We start from the raw sequence: 19099 nt of genomic DNA, 5'->3' as shown, positions 1-19099 counted from the left end.
AATTAAAATGTGTGTAATTTAATTCGTTTATAGCGGTTTTACTGTAGGGAAATATTTTACAGTACTATGCATTTTTAAAAATAGGTATTGAAGCTGCTTAGCACTAGGATGTAGAATAAAGTCTATGCAAACTGAGTTAACTAGAAGTAATTTGCATGTTTATTACTGCTAACATATTCCAAATGCATCTCAGATAACGAGGCTGAAGTTGGCTTCTTATTCGCCAGCTTCTATTAATCAGTTCATTTCACCAAAACATTTAATTTTAATAAAATATATCCAATAAAAATCTCGACTAAGAGCTAAATTTTATATAGACGTTTTGTTAGTGATGAATACGTTTAAGTAGCCATTCATCAATCATCTACGCATTCAGTACACATATCCAGTACACGCTAAGGTACGCTAGTGAATAAAGCTGAGGCTTCGCCATACCAGACGCTAACAAAACACAGTACTCAATCAAATACTGGTAGTAACACACCAAACACAGTTCCAGTAGAGACAGAAGTACAGTATATGTAAATTAAACTCCCTGAACCGGTCCACAGAAATACAACCACTACTGTGATCTGATTACATTATGAAAGTTCTCTGAAACAAAAAATGAACAGTTACATGAAGGTTTGATATCATTTATATCGCGGTTCATAAGAACAGATCAGTTCAAACAGCTTTCATAAATGTATTTAGAACATTAAGGAATTATGACTCGTTTCAGATCATGTTGACAGCTTCAATAAGTAAAAATGCAATGACACAGTACGCTAATCAGCTCAAAGAACACACTGCAAAAATACATTAATAAAAGTATTACATAGCAATCTGACCTGTACAGAAGAAAAGGTTTAAAGGGGTACTTTATATATGATGCATTATTTCTGATTGATTTCTAAAAAAATGTTTATTCATGTTTCTACTTAAAGTATTATTTGCCGTGCTAGACTCTAGTAAAGAAAAAGTAGCATGAAACCTTACTGCAATACCTTATTGCTATAGAGGAGAAGGAAATTAGCAATGTGCAGTGTATTTGAGCCTGTTGATTAAGATGTATGTGCTTAAACACATCTGACTCTTTCTTATGTCATGACTGTGTATGGCTTTGGTAAGCCTTTTCACTGAGCACAACAATTAGAAATCCAAGCAGGAACAGCCAGCAGGAAGGATATGTACAGTATAACATACATACTGTACTGCTGTACATACAGTACATGTACAACAGAAAACTAAGGCACACACTGTCTTTTCTCTTTACCTCAGTAACAGCTGAATTAAAGCAGCAAGCCTGCGCAACTTCCAGGTTGTCACTAAAACACAATTTTAAAACCATGCTTTGTTCTCAGTTTGGAAACAGTCTTCTCTTGCTCTTCTGTATTATAACAAATCATTGGAGTTTTTTTGGAAAGTGGATTTACTGTACAAGTACACATGTTCATACCCCTTTTTAGTCCACAGTTGTGACCAAGATACACTGCTAAGGGGGACTGACCTACAGTAAATGCCTATGACTTTTGGCAAGTGTTAAGATGTGCAAGTTAATATTCATGCTTTGGTACAGTAGGTATCACCTTCCAGCCCTTAAGAACATAAAGAAAATTTAATGAAGGAGCTTAACCCTCATTTTCCTGTACATCTACTGCCTTGTGAGCTTTCCTCATTCATACTGTAGGTAGATCTTATTATTTTCATTTTTGTTATAAAATGTGTTTTAGAAACCTTCAAGATGCATCAAGACTCATACTATGGATCATCTTTAAAAACCCTCAAGGATTACTCCAGGATTGCACCTATTTGTTTCCCTTTTTTGATCAAAGTCATCTCTTGATGTTTACACAGCACTACAATAATGTGTTTTTACAACCCACAAAAAAATGTTTCTGTATGTAGTCAGCTTGGTCTCTTGAATGCGACAAATGGAAATCATAAATTATTTCTTATTTTACAAAAGTTCTTTCTCTGAAGAACCTTTGAAAGATTACATCGTTTTTTCACCACATACAGTATATCAAATATATTTATGTGTACATTATTTGTTTCAATAAAAATAAAACTAATAAATAACCCATCTAGCACTGAAAAGTTAATACTGGTGACCATTACTAAGTATATGCAAGGAATATATCTATTCATGGAAGCTGCTTGTTCCTATTAAGGTCTGCTGCAACCCACTGTCTATCCTGGGAACACAAGGCAAGACTACATCCTGGAAGGAAAAACATGCACAGAGAACAGTTTAAAGACATAATCTAGCCAGCATGTCTTTGGGAGGCAGGAAGAAACTTAAGTACCCAGACTAAATGCACACAAACAGGGGCAGAACACGCAAACTCCTAACAGACAGTGCTCCAGTCTGCAATCAAGACACAGGCCCCAATGTGCCATGACACCTTGCAACCCACAAGAAATATATGGGAAAATAAAAAATATGCCTGCTGATCACAAAGATCTTCCTTGCTGTAATTACATTCAAATGTTCACTAAAACTTTCTCTATAGCTCAGTAGAGACATATGATTTTGTTTTCATTGATTAATCTTTATTCACATTCAATTTGAAATAATGCTCATGGCTTTAGACCATTAATGGCCTAACAGTGGCAACACTGTATTGTCAAATGTGAACGAAACCTGTGAAGTCAGATATGGGCCACTTAGTTTTGTGTTGTTATGCTTCTGTGACAGAGAAAACGGAGCAACTTGGAAACACTTGCTATACATTTGTTGACAACGTGGAAAAGTATGGATTACATGTTTGAAAATATTCAATTTTTTGTCTCCCAAATATGCAAAACGTATTTACAAAGTTCTCCATGGAAGAAGAATTAGGAATTCATTCTTGCAGGTTTCTGTAACCGTGTCGTACAATTGGTCGGATCAGCCACAATTGATTTTCTGATGTTGTCCATAATGAACTTGTATCTTTGCCAGTGCTGCACGTTGTGGGCTATTCATGTGCTTGACTTCTGAAGATCTTCAATTCTTAAAGAAGGATCATATTTTCCCTCAAAAGTGTGAACAGGGGAATTAACTGGAGCCTTGGAGTGTAAAACAAATCCCAGTGTTCGTTCTGCTGAATTCAACTGCATTTCAAACAATTGATTTGTTCCATAAACACAGTTGACAAGAACTGCTACTCCCACAGGAGTTTGCAGAGTTCTGTGATAATACTTTTCAAGGCTTGTGAGGAGATCTCCACTTAAAATCTCAAGATTTCTGTTTGACTTTTGTCTTCTTCTTTTTGGACAAACCTGCAAAACACAAAGGAGAAACTGGAATTAGAAATTTAATGAGATTTTTATTTCAAGAAAATGTTCTTCAATAAAAGGTAAACCTATTTTAAATTGTTGTGCTTCAGTATTTTTAACAATTATATGGTTAACACTTAACAGGATGCCTAAAACAAGATTCAAATTCTAAAGTTATCTTGAGACTCAATCTAATTGTTATCAGGACATATAAGGGAGTTTACCATAAAGGAAAGGTCCGTCTTTTGAAACATAATTTTGATCAAACATTTAGGTAACCATTAGGCACAAATTAAGGCAAATGTAAATAGCAGACCTACTGCTTATGTTTTATAAAGTTCTCATTTTAAAAGATGACATTGCGTGAAATCAGACATATTGCTTTTATGACAAAAAACGCAGCAGCTGTTTGACAAATAAGACAGATGAAAAGGCTTAAGTGGGTTAAATGGAATAACATCTACCATTACAGAACATGAAAGATGAAAGAAATCTGTATACTAGTCCATCTTAAATTACTTTTGATTTCCCATCCATTTTCTGATCACTTCACCCAGTTCAGGTCCGTGGGTTGAATTATTTTAAAAATTCAAAATATATCATATCTTTCATTATGAAATTGAGCATGTGATTGATTTATAGTTTTCATAAAAAATCACATGTAGTGATCATCTTGGATATAATATCACTGTGGCCAAAGAGCTACAGTAAAAAAGGAGTATGTGCACTGTATCACTCATCTTAATCATGAACTGCTAACAACCAATTCACAATATACCAGCAGAACATTTCTACATCCATCTTCTTCAATACATCAGCCTTAAAGCTTCTTCTTGTGTACAACCTTTATCCATTGTCTTTCCCCCTCAATGAATTTTACTGTTCCATTTTGTTTAATATAGATGTGAAATTCTGGTTCAAAATGGTGTCATTAAGAAGTTTGGGAGCCAAAATTGTCATATCATACTACTCACTTACTGACTCCTCTATGCATGTATCTTTGTTAGCACCTCTCTCTCCACCCATCTTCACCCTAGCAGCAGTCTAGATTCATTGTTTAATCAGAATGCAACTACCAAATTAGTTTTATTTTTACTTGAAGATATCAACACTTTTAATTGAAAATGAAATCATTAAGTGCAGTGAAGTTAGTGATTGGAAGGGACACGAAGAGTGAAAATATTGAAGATTAACTCAGGCTGAATTTGCAAGAAGTCCTTTAAATAATGTCCATAATGTGACATATTTGTACAATATGCCACGTGATTTTATGATAAGACATAATGGATTCTGGTGCAAAAACAGTAAGTGAAACAGATACAAATATTTTTCTGAAGGGCATAGCTGCAGTACATGATCATCAGTTTATGGAGCACCTCTGGCATTTTATTTAGTTGAAGATGGATGTTAATCTGACAAAGGGGAAAGACCAAACGTTCTGTGAATTAACCACTGATTAAGTTCAGAATAATAAAAGTGATTTTAGTCTGTTCATTCACAGAAAATGCTGGGCAATTGTCTTTTATAAGCTAAAGATTAAGGTATTTGCTGTATGGTGCTTAATAGTCTCTGCAGCAGCAGTTTTACTGAAAACTGACTAAAATTTTAGATAATTCTTTTTTATTTCTCCGCATTGAGATAATGTTTTTTAAAACTGAACAGAAATGTCATATTTGTTAATGCAAAAGCAGAAATGAAGCTTGATCCTTTTTTTTTTAATTCTTCTTTAATTTAAAAAGATCATCATCATGTGTTGGCATAATTGCATCAGGAGAATGCACAGCTTCCTTTGAGAAACTGACAGATCTTCCTATACCTGCTGGCAAGCAGAGCTAAACTGAAAATTGGTTTTCCACTGCTCCAGTCACCCATTGGTATAAATCAATGAATTAGATATAAATAGCAATCTTTGAGATCTGGACTTAAATCAAAAAGGCATCTCATGTAACTTACTGGAAACCACTTTTAATCTAGGGCTTTATTCAATTTTGCAATAATGGATGAAGCTCTGTTTTGCTAATAAACTAATAATAAAATTCTAAACAAGATGCTTGACTATTTGTAAGGACCTGGTCATGGACATGTACGATAGCTTTTTTTAAAAACAAAGAGGGACTTGGCGAGAAAAGCTTATAGTATTTTATTTCTAAAACACATAATTGGAATTGCTTCCAATGTCAACCCTAATTTTCTTCCCCTCCACAGAAGGAATCTTGGGGTTTTCCATCAGCTCAGTTCACTGCTATAAAACTTGCACCAGTATGGAAAAGATTAAGAAAACCATACACAAGGTTAGGCCTTCTTCAAACTGTGAAGAGCAGCAGAAAAGAGGCACAACAAAAACTGATGCAGCTCTTGCCAACAGCACTGCAACAGCACGTTGTACTCCACATGGGTCAGTTGTGTGTTGGAAGTTCATACTATCAAAGCTGACCACACTACCTCCCACTCTCACTAACACTCAGGGGCTGGAGAAGCTCAGTCAGTCCCCAAAAGATGTATCCTAGACCTAGACTTAAATCTATAATCTCTGAACATGAGCAGCCAACTGCATTTTGAATTGATTTAATTGGGGACCATCCCACTGGATCATTTATGGCATCTGTGAAAGAAATAAAAGATATATGACAGGAGCAAAAGTACTATAGTCATTGGACATGACTAATAAAGGTGTTCTCTTGTAGTACAGGCTGAGCCCCAAAGTCCAGGAAAGACCAGGTCAAGTCTGGGTTTTGGTATTAGTGGCAGTAAGGGAGACCCCTTGGTGGGGAGAAATTAGAAAGGTATCCAGGGAAGGTTCCCTTCTGTGTTTCAGAATGGGGGAGACCAGTCTCTGGTGGTTTACAGACCACATGTTTCTGCCAGATTTCTGACAGTTGGAGATGCCCAGGCCATCGTTGGAGGGGAAAGATCAGGCGACACTACAGGGAGCCAGTATCCAGATGCCCTTCTCTGTGCATCCATATTGTTGTAATCTGTGCTATCTCTCTGGAAATAGCAAACATAGTGCAAAAAAGGCCCTCCAAAGGAAAATGTATCAGCCTCATCCCTCCCGCATAGAAAAGACGTCTTCGTGAACAAGTTCCAATTTTCACTTTGGCAGAAAACAAAACAGTGTAAGAACTACATTTTCTTCTGTTTAGTAGGAGTTAAGTGACTTCATACTTGCAAAAACATTCTTATTCCCCTTTGTAAGAATGTATTGAGTTACTGCAGGGGAAAACGACATAAGGAACTGTAGTTGGAGTTCTCCCTCAGCCACAGGAAAGAAATGTGTTAGTTTTTATGAAAAGGTGTAATTTTTATTGACAATGGACATAATACTACCAAAGAGCTGTTCAACTCTTCATTTCAATGGCATAATGAAAAGTGATCTGCACTCAGACTTAAAGCAAAGTTTCATATTGTATTATTACAACGCAAGATAAGACTAATTCTAAATTGATTTACAGAGCCTGATCTTGTATAACAACTAAGAAAAAATGAAATATACTTCCACTTAAATTAAATGTATTTATTTTATGGAAAAGAAAACCAGAATAACCTTCTTGCACTAAACAAGAAAGTGAGATTTATATTGTTTAACTAATCCTAGGTTAAGACGCAATCTCACTTCCTCCTTGCAAGTGGATGCTTACCATGTACTCTAGACTTGTTACCCAGCTCAGTGCACTTTGCTGGAGTTGCTAAACGTACCTGAATGTTTCTTGGCCCCATACTTTCCCCCTCAAGCTATAGAGATTAACTGTGCCCTCTCCCTAGTGATCCCAATAATTTAGAATGACCAGGATGGATTCACGATGTTACTGGACAAGAGATGAAAGAAGGCATATCCAAAACTCCAAAATGAGAAGGAAGATCAGTTAAAACAAAATTCAGCAAGGACCTGGTTAAAGAAATGTGGATTTGTTAGTTAGCAGAGCTGTAAATCACAAGGATATGCCCTTGAGAGGCTGTTAGTTTCACACATATCTATTTCACCTACCTTACTGCATCACACAACCCTTTTTAGAATTTTTGTGTCCATTTCCATTGTGAACAGCTGTTTTCAGAAAATTGAAACACAATGAGAAACTGAAGCAATGTACATGGTTTTACACAACCAACAGAGTGAACAATTAATAAATAATACTGCTAAGCTTTTTGACATTTTATACTTGATTTTTAAAAATGAGTATTTTCCCCATGTCTTTAAAGTTTCTTTGTCACAACAGATTCTGGTCAATTTTTATTTTATTTCGCAACAAAAAGCACTATAGATTGGAAATGCAGCAAGTCTAACTTTCTGCAAGGTAGATGTGTTATATGTAGAGGTACAAGTTCTACAAGGTGTGTCACATGGAATAAAGCTCTGGCGGTGCACTGAGCGGACTTGTCTCTATCTAGAACAGTAAAAACTTACTGCAGAACAGAGCAGGCTACTTGCCTGTTGTATGGCTGTACAAAATCTTGGAACTCTGTGGTTTGGATACAATACCTAAATGAAAGAATTTTCAGGGACTAAACCCAAAATACTCACACCACTACAGTGAAAAGTCACTAGGAAATGGTATTAAATGCTGTGCAAGTAGTGACACAAAGTACATAGACCTTAACTGTACAAAAAAAAAAAATCAGCAAAACAAACAATCAGGATTTATTTTAGGAGTTTTTGTACATCTGAACCAAAAACATTTCTTTCTGGGGGGGGGGGGGGGAGATCACAAAGGAATGAAACAGCAGATCGGGGTCATCAAGTTTAATCTTCTGTGGTTTAGCCTTTATTATATTAAAATAATTAATTGTGGTCAGAAGGTTCCCAATGAAAAAAGGAAAATTGAGTCTATTTCTTAGGAACGCGAGTCGATTCAACATTTCATAGAAATCTAAAAAAAAATAGTTCCTCAGATTGCAGGTATTCTTATTGTGAAAAAATTTGGGGAAAAGTAAACTTTACAATATTTTATTCATTACCGGTTTTTGGAAAAACTAACGTTAAAGCTAATTTTCTGTAAAATATTTTTCAATCATAGATTTATTTTAATTTAGGAGAAAAACTGTAGTACGTATACATTAAAATTTAAATATTATTTTCAAAATTTCAGAATACCAAGTAACAGACTTCTATCTAACTCTCAAATATCTGCACTGACTTTGAGACAAATATGAATTTTCCACATAGCAGATAGTTTGAGCATAGTCCAACCTTAAAGTTGGAACAAAAACTAAAATTCTTAGTGGGAATCGTCTTTTCTAGAAAAAAAGGACATGTCGGTTCCAATCAGGGCCCACAAAGAGATCTACTGGGGCTGCTGAGTGGTTCCACCTGCAAAGGTGCTGAGCAGATTGAGACCTGCATCCTGAGAGCAGTTTGAGGTCTATGCTCCAGGTTTCATGTGCTTGAGCCTGGGTCATAACAGCAACTGTGACCAGGGTTCCCCCAGTCACAGTGTATGTATCACTGAGCACCACTCAGGTAAAGTGGGATTAGCTGGCAATGACTTTCAGGTTTGTGGCACAGTGGGCAAGACCCACGCCCCTCCTCCAGAACTGGGATGACTAGCCTGTGACGTGTTCAAAGACGAGCGGCTCAAAGGCAGGTGTGTGTCGAAGAAGTCTGTCTGCACTTCTTCACTCTCCCCCATATGAAATGGCAGGGTTTGCAGGCATAAGCCAAGATGTGACACACACAACTGGCCATTATCCAAAACGTGTGGGTGTGGAAGAAAAAAAAAAAAAAAGATTCTTAGATTTAAAAAAAATCACACTGTCTTATCAATTGCTAAGCTATATATTTTCTCAACCCACTTTCAGAAAGCCGTTTAGCTCAACTGGGGTCTTAGCCATAGCCTGTCCTGAAAGCATAGGGCACAAGGCAGGACTGACAGTGGGAATCAATGAAAAATAGAGAAATAGGGACCATATAGCAAACATAGTTATAGCAATAAATGGAGCCAATCCAAACCAGAAAGTATGTCTTTTTGGCAAAGAAGAAAACCAGAGCAATTGTCCAAAACCCATGTGAGTGAAGATGTAGCCTGCAAACTCCACACAGATACACCCAAGGTCAGAATCGAACCCATGATCCTGGGACCTGTGAGGCAGCATTGCTAACTGCCAAATCACCATTGTGCCCAAAACAGGTTTTAAAAATACATAATCATTTCTCATTTAAACACCTTTCTTTGAATCTAAGACAAATATTGTAATTTTATACTATTATACATGTATCTTTATTAGGCTGAACAACAAAAATTAAATATATTACCTTCTCCACTCTTTCTATTCTTTCTGAAGTGCTTAGGCAGCCTTTTAGATTCAGGTTTTGTGCAGTCTGCTGACTTGGAAGAACTTCCTTCTGAATCATTCACTGTGATTGGCACCTCGGATACATTTACAATATCCTGACCATCAATCACATCATTTTCTTTGGTGGTTGAGTTTGAAGTAGAGCTCTGGGATAAGGCGTGACAGTTATCATCTGTATATGCTGCCGATGGCATGTCATTACTTCTGTCGGCATTTTGTGAGGCAGGGTCACAACAGTCTTGGTCGCTGGGCAGAAACGGACCTCCACTGTGCTGGATGGTCACTTCACTGTCAGAGTTTGCTGCAAACTTTTTTTCAGCCTCACAGTCCTCCTGCGCTTCGTCAGCTGCACAAGTCATTGTTTCCACTTCATATCCTTTTCCATTATTGTTCAGTTCAGGTGGGTCATTGTCCGGGATGGTAGGAGGAGGAGGAGGAGGAGGAGAAGAAAGAAGCTCTGTAGCTGCATTCTTCTCTTCTGAAACATCATCCTCTGGTGGGTTCTCAGCAGGGAGGCCAGGCTGTAGATTACCAACGTCATGTTCTGCCTCTTTTATGGGGTCGGTTGCAGAAGGAGAAAGTGTGTCGTCCTTTTCCAGGGGTTGTGTCGTGGTCCCGTTTAGTTGACTGCTGTCCGTCGTGGTGTCTGTGGATGCCGAGGCTCCTTCTTCACCTGCAGAAATAGCACACTTGTCTGTTGGAGAAAAGGAGATGAGAACATTCAAATTAAGGGGTTGTAACTCTTGCAGCTTACACCAGGTACTTCTGCTGGGGTAGAAGCCTCCTTGGATGGAAGATTTTGCTTAAGCTAACCACTGACATACAGTGTTAAACGATATTTCCCCAACATCTCCCCATTATAAATGTGCTGGGAGTTTATAGTTGTAAATAGGTGGTGGAAGGAGGATAAACCCAGCAACTGTAGCCTGTGTGGTCTGTTCCTCCTGGTTTCCCGGCAGATGTCAAGGTGACGCCTTTGGAAAGCAGATCATTATTTCAGTCCCTTATCAATGCCTCAGAAGTAGCAGTGACTGGGACACAAACTGAACTGGAAGACAGTAGTAAAAATAAATATAAATACCGAGCAGGATGTACATTGACTAAACAAAAGTATGACTTGTCTTATTGCTGTCCAAGGCCGTCTTTGAAAAACAAAGGGATCACCTAATAGTAATTTACAAATTTGGCAGAATAAATAAACTAGAAGCTGAATTTTAACATCTCTGCAACAACTCTACAGTAAACAGTAGTTTGTTAGACAGCCCTTTAATAAATCCTTTATCATAAATTTGATTTGTAGATTTGGCTTAGAACCAATATACAAAGAGGGCAATTTCCTTCAGGTGCATCACTAAAAAGTTACTAAATTTAGTGTTTACTAAAAATCCATTAGTAAAGAGTGTGGCTACACTTGTCAAAATGAATTCATTATGATATTTAATCTACAAAGAAAGATGGTATTCCAACACGAATCTACCATCTTGTAGACATGTGGTGGTAGAAGAACTTATGGTATCATCCTGCACCTTACAGGTTACTTGAAAATTCCTCTTTAGTAAACAAAAATACTTTTCTCAGTCATATCTATGTTACATCCAAATGACAAAAAAAAAAAAACACACACACACATTAGAGGCAAAATCAGAAGCACAGCAAGACCAAATCCTGACAAGCTGCAGGAGTGACACTGAAAACAGCAGAAATGGTGAAACAGGAACACAGCTGAAAGCCGAGCTGCAAAGGCGATACAACACCTGGCATAACCAGTTAATTTCTGTGGCGAAGCAGGGACAGGTACTGTAATAGTCTTGTCCTTACCAGGCTGTGTTTTACCTCTGTGTGTTTCACTAGAGGGAAGGCTTTCTGTTTCGCACCTGGGCTGAGCAGTCTTCCTCAGAGCGAAGCCCTTCCGGATGTCAGCCAGCAAAGAGTCGATAATGCAGCCTTCCTCCTGCTTTGCGGGGACTTTTCTTACTGCAAAAAGCAGAGAAACAGCTTTGGCTCATGTGCAGTTTGAAGAAAAGTCGGTCGAAGAGGCAGGAAACGCACTTTGCAGATGGGCCATGGACTGCTGAAACATCAGGCTCACAAGAATGTAAGAAAGGTTGGACATTGGGTTCTTCTTGCACATTTTGTTTTTAGGAACTTATTAATCTAATTTGACTGTTTCTTGATAAAATCCCAGGATATTGGAGTTAACATGGCTGGTTAATGTGTTACAGATTTCCACCACCATTTGGGTAAAGAAGTGCCTCCTGGTCTCCACTTTAAATGCACTTCCAAGTCAAGACTTAAAAAATATCAGTTTTATCAGAATTTCATAGTAGGACGTTCCCTTTTGAGCCCAGGAAAATCTCTCACATCGGTCCAGCAACACATAGCTAGAGCAGAAATATTACACAATATTCTAAATGAGTGCTTATTATTGTATTGTACATTTATACCATATCATTGGTTTAAATTCTACAATAATATCACACTCATTTTTAATTTCCTTGCTTCTAGTGTTTACAAATCCTCCTGTTTTGGTATTCTCTAATAACGTAACTAGTCAGCCATTTCAGAATCTAAAACACTAATAAAACCTATGAAGAACAGTGCTCCCAAAAATTATGCCTGTAACACATTATACCACCTCAGTTCAGTATTCACCCCTTATCTGTAAGGTGATCCATGCATTAACAGATATATATATCAAACAATAAATCAATTTTCGAACTGCTTTTTCCATTGCAATTCAGGCTCCATCTACCCCGTGACAGTGTCTCAAGCAGTGTGCACAAGAAAGAAAACCAGAGCACCCAGAGGGAACCCACCCAAACACAGGGAGAACATACAAACACGCACGACGCAGATAGCACCCCAGCTCTGGAATTGAGCCAGGATCCCAGCACTGCAAGGCAGCAATGCCAACTACCGTACCACTGTGCTGCCACCAAACACATTTAATTGAATTCCTACTGCCGGTCATTTAAGAATAAAGACTTCATGAGTTATTTTAACTCAAGCCTTTGGAAAATCTCGACATTCTATGCAATTGTGACATAGACTCCACCCATAACTTCGATGGCTCAAGGGATCTGAACTCATAAAAACTCACAAAGGAAAATACAGGAAGCCAAAGAAGACTTTATGGTAGAGATTTGCTAAGCAGACTTTTCTGCAGTATTTCCTGGCTGCTATCAAACACCCAAACCACCTACCACTAACGTAGTGGAAATGTTTTACATCCCCAAACACTATTAATTACAATCCACCCGAGGACTTAACCACCACCAGTAATCTAATGAACTCCTCTCTAGTGACAGTTCAGTGTTAAACCATCACCTCAAAGACCAGCCAGACATACTTGTACATATAGTCTAGTTACTTAACACTGCTGCTGTTGCTTGTTCAAAGAACGCTAACAGACTCTAAGCAAGATCCTCCTTTTCTAAATCCATGTTTACTATCTTGCATACGACTTACTTATCTTTCCATTTGCCCCCTTCTGCCTCTTGGACTCCTCCTCTTCAAGCTGCTTCTTCCGCTTCTCTGCCTTCGCAGCCTGCTCTTTCCATGTGTGGTTCTCCTGAAAGTTAACAGGCGGGGTTTTACTTGACAAGACAGTAACTCTCTAATTGCCTTCTGTGTTGCACAAAACTTTGCTTATATAAAGCTATTAGTCATTAATTCTCCTGAGAAGGGGAGGCTGGGGTATTGGTGTAGCAGGACCCACCACTGTGAGAGGCGTCTCCATGTAGAGCAGAGCTGGGACTGAACCTGAGAGAAAGCAATGCGATTCCCACTGTACAAAAGCTGCACATCCTACAGCAGTACTATGACGTACAAGTTTAAGGTGGGGGGGGGGGGGGGGGGAGAGAGAGAAAGGACTCACAGAAGCATAAAAATGAAGCAGCTGAAAATGGAAAGCAAATTATAGTTTTTAATAAAAAAGATAGCTTCACAGTCAAAATAACGTGTTTTCTTAATAATGATAAAACTAGAAAAGGCTAACAGATCTTTAAAACCTGAAAGACATTAAATCACCTTCAGTCAGAATATGAGGACCAATATTTAACAGTCTGTCCTGTGCCTAGCTGTTCAAAGACATAGTTCTTGGTTCTGAGTTTTCAATCAATATGAGGAAAATAATACCCTTACTAGACTGAAGAGTGACTTCTCTAAGCAAATGGTATCAATCTGGTCTCTATATGGCTTACAGTTTATGGTGTAACTGTACCTTGAGAGCCTTCACAAAGAGGCCTTGGAAGGTGTTTAAGGTGTTAAAAAGCTCCTCTAAGGACAGCTTGCTTGGGTCTTCACACAGGTAAGTAGCTAGCTCCTCTTTCTTCTTTTCTATGGCTACAAAACGGTCTTCAAGTTTCATACATTCTTCTAGATTTTGCTAGAAATGGAAGCAGTGATTATTCGTGAGTAAAAGTCAACATATCGTCCGAGTTGTACACAGTTCTGCATTTTATTTCAAAGAGATGATTTAGAAAACTTGATTTTCTATCCGTGTTCCATAATAACAACCAAAGCCCTGTCTGCACCCTCAATAGCAGCTGTCCAGGTCGGCTGTTTATGAGCTACGTCAAATTGCTACTGGCTTAACCGAACCAATTTAACAGTTTCTCTAAATTCTTAAAGTGCTGCTGCCTTTAAGACAGTTAAAAACCCTACAGACGCACCCTTCAAGGCCTCGACTGGACAGCCTTGCTCTTTAGGGTCATAACACACTTTTGTATGTTCTCAAAAACAGTCTTCAGAGGGAATCTGTCTTAGTCTACATATAGTAGGACAAATTTCATTCCAATTCACCAAAGAAAATGTCCTTTGATTGTTTTTCAAGTTACCCAATTTGGAAACAAACCATTTGATTACTCAACCTGCCATTACAAAATCTAAACCTCTGACATTGTACATCATGTTTTAAATTTGTACTTCAAATGGTATGGCCAAATAATGCATAATTCAGTCACATTGTGCAGAAATCAGAGAATGTGGCTATTTAGTTTGGAATTCTGTTAACAGAAATATTTATTATTTTCTTGCACATATAGCTCATACTGTATGTAGAACAGCTTCCCTGCATTTTAGATTTTGATTCCATCTTGAATCTACTCCTTTAAACCGAGATGAGAAAAGTATATTATTTCTAATTGACGCCAGCTATAGACCCTGATGGGCAACACCAAGTAAGATGGATCCTGAAGTATTTGTTAGAAGAATGAAGTTGGAGAGCTGTCCTCATGCATTCTTTAGTGACTTCCCTCATATAATTAATTGCTCTCTGTGCAAAGCTAGTGAAAAGAGGAAAACCTGAAGGCACTTAAAATAAAAACTAGAAAGACTTACAACAGGCCCCATATGCTAAATCTTACTTGTAATGTTTTTGGAAGATGGATTACTATTAGTTTCATATTAATTGCTATTCCCCATCTCATCAGCTATTACCTATAGAATGTTATTTATAGAATATTCCCTTGATGCCAATAGATTTCACTTGCTGACATTGCAGCCATGACACCACAAGACAGATGCCCTCTGTTGGCTAACATGATGCTACAGCACTTTTCCAGTCCACTGCTGTAAGACCAAGCCAGCAATATGCCTTCAGACATTCCCCAGCCTCTATGGAAGAGTTATGTCCACTGCAGGACAAAATTAGAAGGAGGAAAGGTCAAACAAGGTTATTAAACTAGGGGATACTGTGTTTCTCAGCTATACAGGAGTATGTTTAAATAAAGAAAAAAAGCTCTTTTTCTACAGATAGGAAAACTAAGTTTATTATTAACTAATGGCCTCTTTTTTAGGACTATATTTACACTGTAATATCTCAAATGGGCCAAAAGGCTTTAAAGTGTGTCCCCATGATAAAAGGTTTACTTAATTTCTTAAACATACCTGTGTCACTTTTTCAAATTGCTCTTTCATATCTTCCACAGATGAGGCTAACTTCTTTGCGGCATCTTTCAGGCGTTTGGAAAGGGAGCTAGCTTCTGACTGGATGGATTCTATGTTGATTCTGTGAGGTTGAAACACAGCACAGACTTAAGAAAGCAGGATGGATTTTTCAAAGGAAGTTTTACACCTCAAACAAAAACTGGAGATTGTTTTTTCTCATCACATGTTAAAATATTGTTGCAAACACTTAAAATAAACTGTGCAATTATCTAAGTGACTCTTTAAATGCACATCATTTTAATTTAAGATGTGTGGAGATAGCAGATAAAATACAAAAAAAGGACAAACACATTGTTCAGCTCATTCAATTAACTCTCTGAAATAGACACTTTTTGGACAAGTACAGTAAAATAATGGATCTGGGATCTTATTTTAATCAAAGGGGAGTTGTGGATAACCATTAAAGAGGAAAGCACTGTGAGAGTTAAAATTAAACGAGCTGTAGTCACTGGATGTTTGCAAGTAACTAGTAATTGCATATGAGAAATCAAATCATAACAAGAAATCAAAAGAAATAAGAGTGTGCACTATCTCTTACCCTGAAGCTTTTTCACAGACTTTAATATCATCTGGTAGGTTTAACAAATCAGGGTAGTTTTGCTCAGCTTCCTGAAAAAAAAAAAATTGCCGTTTATTCAAAGATTTATTCATGTTGGCTCTAACATGTATGCTGTGCCCTGTAGTATGTTTCCAGCTGAGGTGTAAACACTGACAAGCCTAGAGATTCAAGCTTTGTCATGTAGTTTCATACTCATTTTGTCATAAAAGTTAACATTTTCAAGAGCTGCTTTTCACAAACAAGACATTCAGCAATTGGTTTCATTAGTATTAATACAAACGCTGAGCAAAAGAAACAAAATACATCTAACCGCATTCTGCCCCAACATGATATATCAGAGCAGAGGAAATAGGTCTGGCAATAAAACAATACAATTTCTGTATAATGATATGATTGTTATTCCCTTCAGTATTGTTACAACAACTGGTCTATGGGCCTCTTTCACTTCAGTGTACATTGGGCAGTACGAGAATGGAGAACTGGCAGAGGCTCAATATACTTTACATGGTGTTGATCCACTTGTTGAAAAAATGTGGATCCAACTACTTGCTTTCACTCCCGGATGCAAGTCAATTTTATTCATTCTTCGAAGCAGATGGTTAGTTTCCTTCTTTATTAAGGTATACACGCGCCTAGCAGTGCATTTTGGGCCTTTGTGGGGAAAAATGTGAAAATAAGGCTGCCTAGTGGTGGTGCTGTGAGCACTGGGAACAGCTTGCAGCAGGGACTACTACTGTTGTCACGGTGACAATTTGTCCTACTTATTACAACTCGGACTTGAAGGTAACTGAATCCTACCTCCAGGATGTGATGTAGTAGCGTGATCCTCGACTTGTTTGCCTTGGTCTCGGTTAGTTTCAAAAGGGTGCTAATTTTAAATCCTTCTGCATTTCCTGTGTGAGTTCCCTACAAAAGGAAGGAAACAGCACAAAAAATAATCAGAAGTTTTTTCATGTTTTCAGTTTCCATTTCCTGCACTTCCATCCAAAACATACAATATAGACTTAAAGGCTCCCATAAACTCTTCTCTTTGGCAACATAATGGCAATATAAATGTGGAGTAATGGTTAGTGCAATGGAATCCAAGCCAGAGGTTCATGGGTTGAAATCGAAACCATTGTAAATGAGAATGTGCTCAATTAACTCAAATAAGTCAATATACTCAATTAAATCAATATAACTCAATCAAATAAAAGATTAAATGAATGCTACTCAGAATGGACTTATAAGCTATTTCTTCAATGCAATGTAGAGAGAAGTAAGCATATCTTATGCTAGAAAGCTCAGTAAAGGATAGTAGATTTTCCCAAGAAATGGTACTATTAAGTCTAAAAATAAAATTTTCCACGTTTACATTTGAACTGAAAACACCCAGGCTTCATACACAAATCATTTACTATTTTATTCAAGATCCCTTAAATAACACATGCAGAAAGCTTTTTCTTTCAATACGAAGCGTTCAACACTTACGTAGTTTAAAAAGTTCCCAACATCAAGAATTAGTCTACAGAAATTTGGCAATCGTGTGCTTGTAAGGAGACCTAGACATGAGGAAAAAGATGAGACTGTTGTGGAGACTGTGGGAAGGTTTCATGAGTTCAGAAAAATTTTGAAGAAATTAAAAATTCACACAGTAGACTACAAACGGCACAGAACAGACTTCCTACAGCCCTGCAGAGCACAAATCTACTAGAGCTTCAGCACTGCAATGCAAAGTTAAAAGAAACGGCACCAATTATAATTTACCAAAAAAACTCATTACACTTCTTACTCAAGAATTAATTTTAAATAAACATGTTAGATTCATATTAAATCACTTTTAAATTGATTTCAGTGGATATTAGCAATGTGCCACTCATGCACCTGCATAACTAATTTTTCTGACACCAGTTAGTTATATTACTGCATAAAACTATATGCATATATAGCATATATTATTTCTTCTCTTTTAGCAAGGAATAAACCTTTACTTAAAACTTTTCCGTATTACAGCAAAGCCAACTATGACCATCAGAGTGTAGAGAGTAACAGGAGAAAGATGAAGCCCAATCTCCTGCAAATCTGAAAATACTTCAAGTAGGTACAGTAGCTGCGTCAAAGGAACAAGTAATAGGTTTATTCCATGCTGAAAAGAGAAGAAAAGAAACCCAACATTTCGGCTGGCTCTGAATCTGAATATATGTTTGATGATTTAAGGGCAACATGCTAACGGATAACATTTTCATTCATTAAATCAGTCATAAATAGCCCTGCTCTGTGGAAGCCCACTGAAGTGGATTCTAATTTAGATTTGCGGACTTTCAATGTACACGTACCCTACATTAACTTAAACGTGCAGAAAAGTCACACAAAACCTCATGTGGATTTAAACCTACTTTCACAGGCAGTATGGATCAGTTCAGATTTAGGCCTCAGCATTTCCAGCACGGAGGCTGTGTCTTCACACAGCAGCATGCACTCAATCCGCAGCAGGTAGCTGGGGGGGAGAGAAAGATCCGTCACTCAGCATCTTCTTCAAGACTGGAACAGCCCATTGCAAGAGACTCGGCTAATGGATGACTTTACACAGGAAAATACGCACATGTTCTTTTCTCTCATAAGATGAGCTCATGTCCCCCCCCAAAAAAAATATATCAATCTATCCAATTATTTATAAATGATATATGTTGACAAAGACTGGAGATTCTATGCATGATCAAAATAAAAGTACCATGGGACAGCCAAAAGCAGGAGATAAAATTGATCCACTTTTGCCAGTTTCTCCTTCTCTCCTTGGTATGACTTCAGATTTTCAATCTGTTCGAAAAAAAAGTTAATACAAACTGTGCATAAGGACAAAAAAAAAATCAGAGCTCAGTGGCAATACATGAAATTACATAACTATTTTTCTGTAAATTGAGATGAATACATTTTCCCCCATCAGTGTTTTCTTTAGAACTATTCTACCTAGTGTTTCAGTTCTACTGTATCTACTTTAAAAGGCATTGTAGAAAATGTGTAGTGTGATGACACTTGTTGACTGGTTTTGCGATGGGATCATAAATCTTAGGAATGAGCATT

The 19099-nt window shown here is 37.5% G+C and overlaps 1 protein-coding gene across 3 annotated transcripts in view; it reads right to left on the bottom strand.

The window, feature by feature from the left end:
* Window positions 1–621: 621 nt before the first annotated feature.
* The window catches only part of inf2 (inverted formin 2), a 46881-nt gene continuing 28403 nt past the window's right edge, over window positions 622–19099 (bottom strand). Inside the window, exons 12-23 of one of the 3 annotated variants that reach the window (XM_088648477.1) lie at window positions 18750–18835; window positions 18415–18515; window positions 17510–17580; window positions 16838–16945; window positions 16019–16089; window positions 15421–15541; window positions 13754–13918; window positions 13000–13102; window positions 11350–11505; window positions 9491–10204; window positions 7229–7285; window positions 622–3246 (exon numbers count right to left, since the gene is read on the bottom strand). In XM_088648477.1, coding sequence (XP_088504603.1) covers window positions 7230–7285; window positions 9491–10204; window positions 11350–11505; window positions 13000–13102; window positions 13754–13918; window positions 15421–15541; window positions 16019–16089; window positions 16838–16945; window positions 17510–17580; window positions 18415–18515; window positions 18750–18835 — 1752 coding nt within the window. In that variant the 3' untranslated portion in view covers window positions 622–3246; window position 7229. Of the gene's footprint in view, window positions 3247–7228; window positions 7286–9490; window positions 10226–11349; window positions 11506–12999; window positions 13103–13753; window positions 13919–15420; window positions 15542–16018; window positions 16090–16837; window positions 16946–17509; window positions 17581–18414; window positions 18516–18749; window positions 18836–19099 lie in introns of all 3 variants that reach the window. The other 2 variants (XM_088648474.1, XM_088648476.1) reach the window with 2 other exon arrangements.

Source organism: Lepisosteus platostomus, chromosome 10, assembly GCF_059453375.1.
Source record: "Lepisosteus platostomus isolate fLepPlt1 chromosome 10, fLepPlt1.hap1, whole genome shotgun sequence".
NCBI classification, from domain to species: domain Eukaryota; kingdom Metazoa; phylum Chordata; class Actinopteri; order Semionotiformes; family Lepisosteidae; genus Lepisosteus; species Lepisosteus platostomus.
This window is presented reverse-complemented; position numbering and strand designations above follow the sequence as displayed.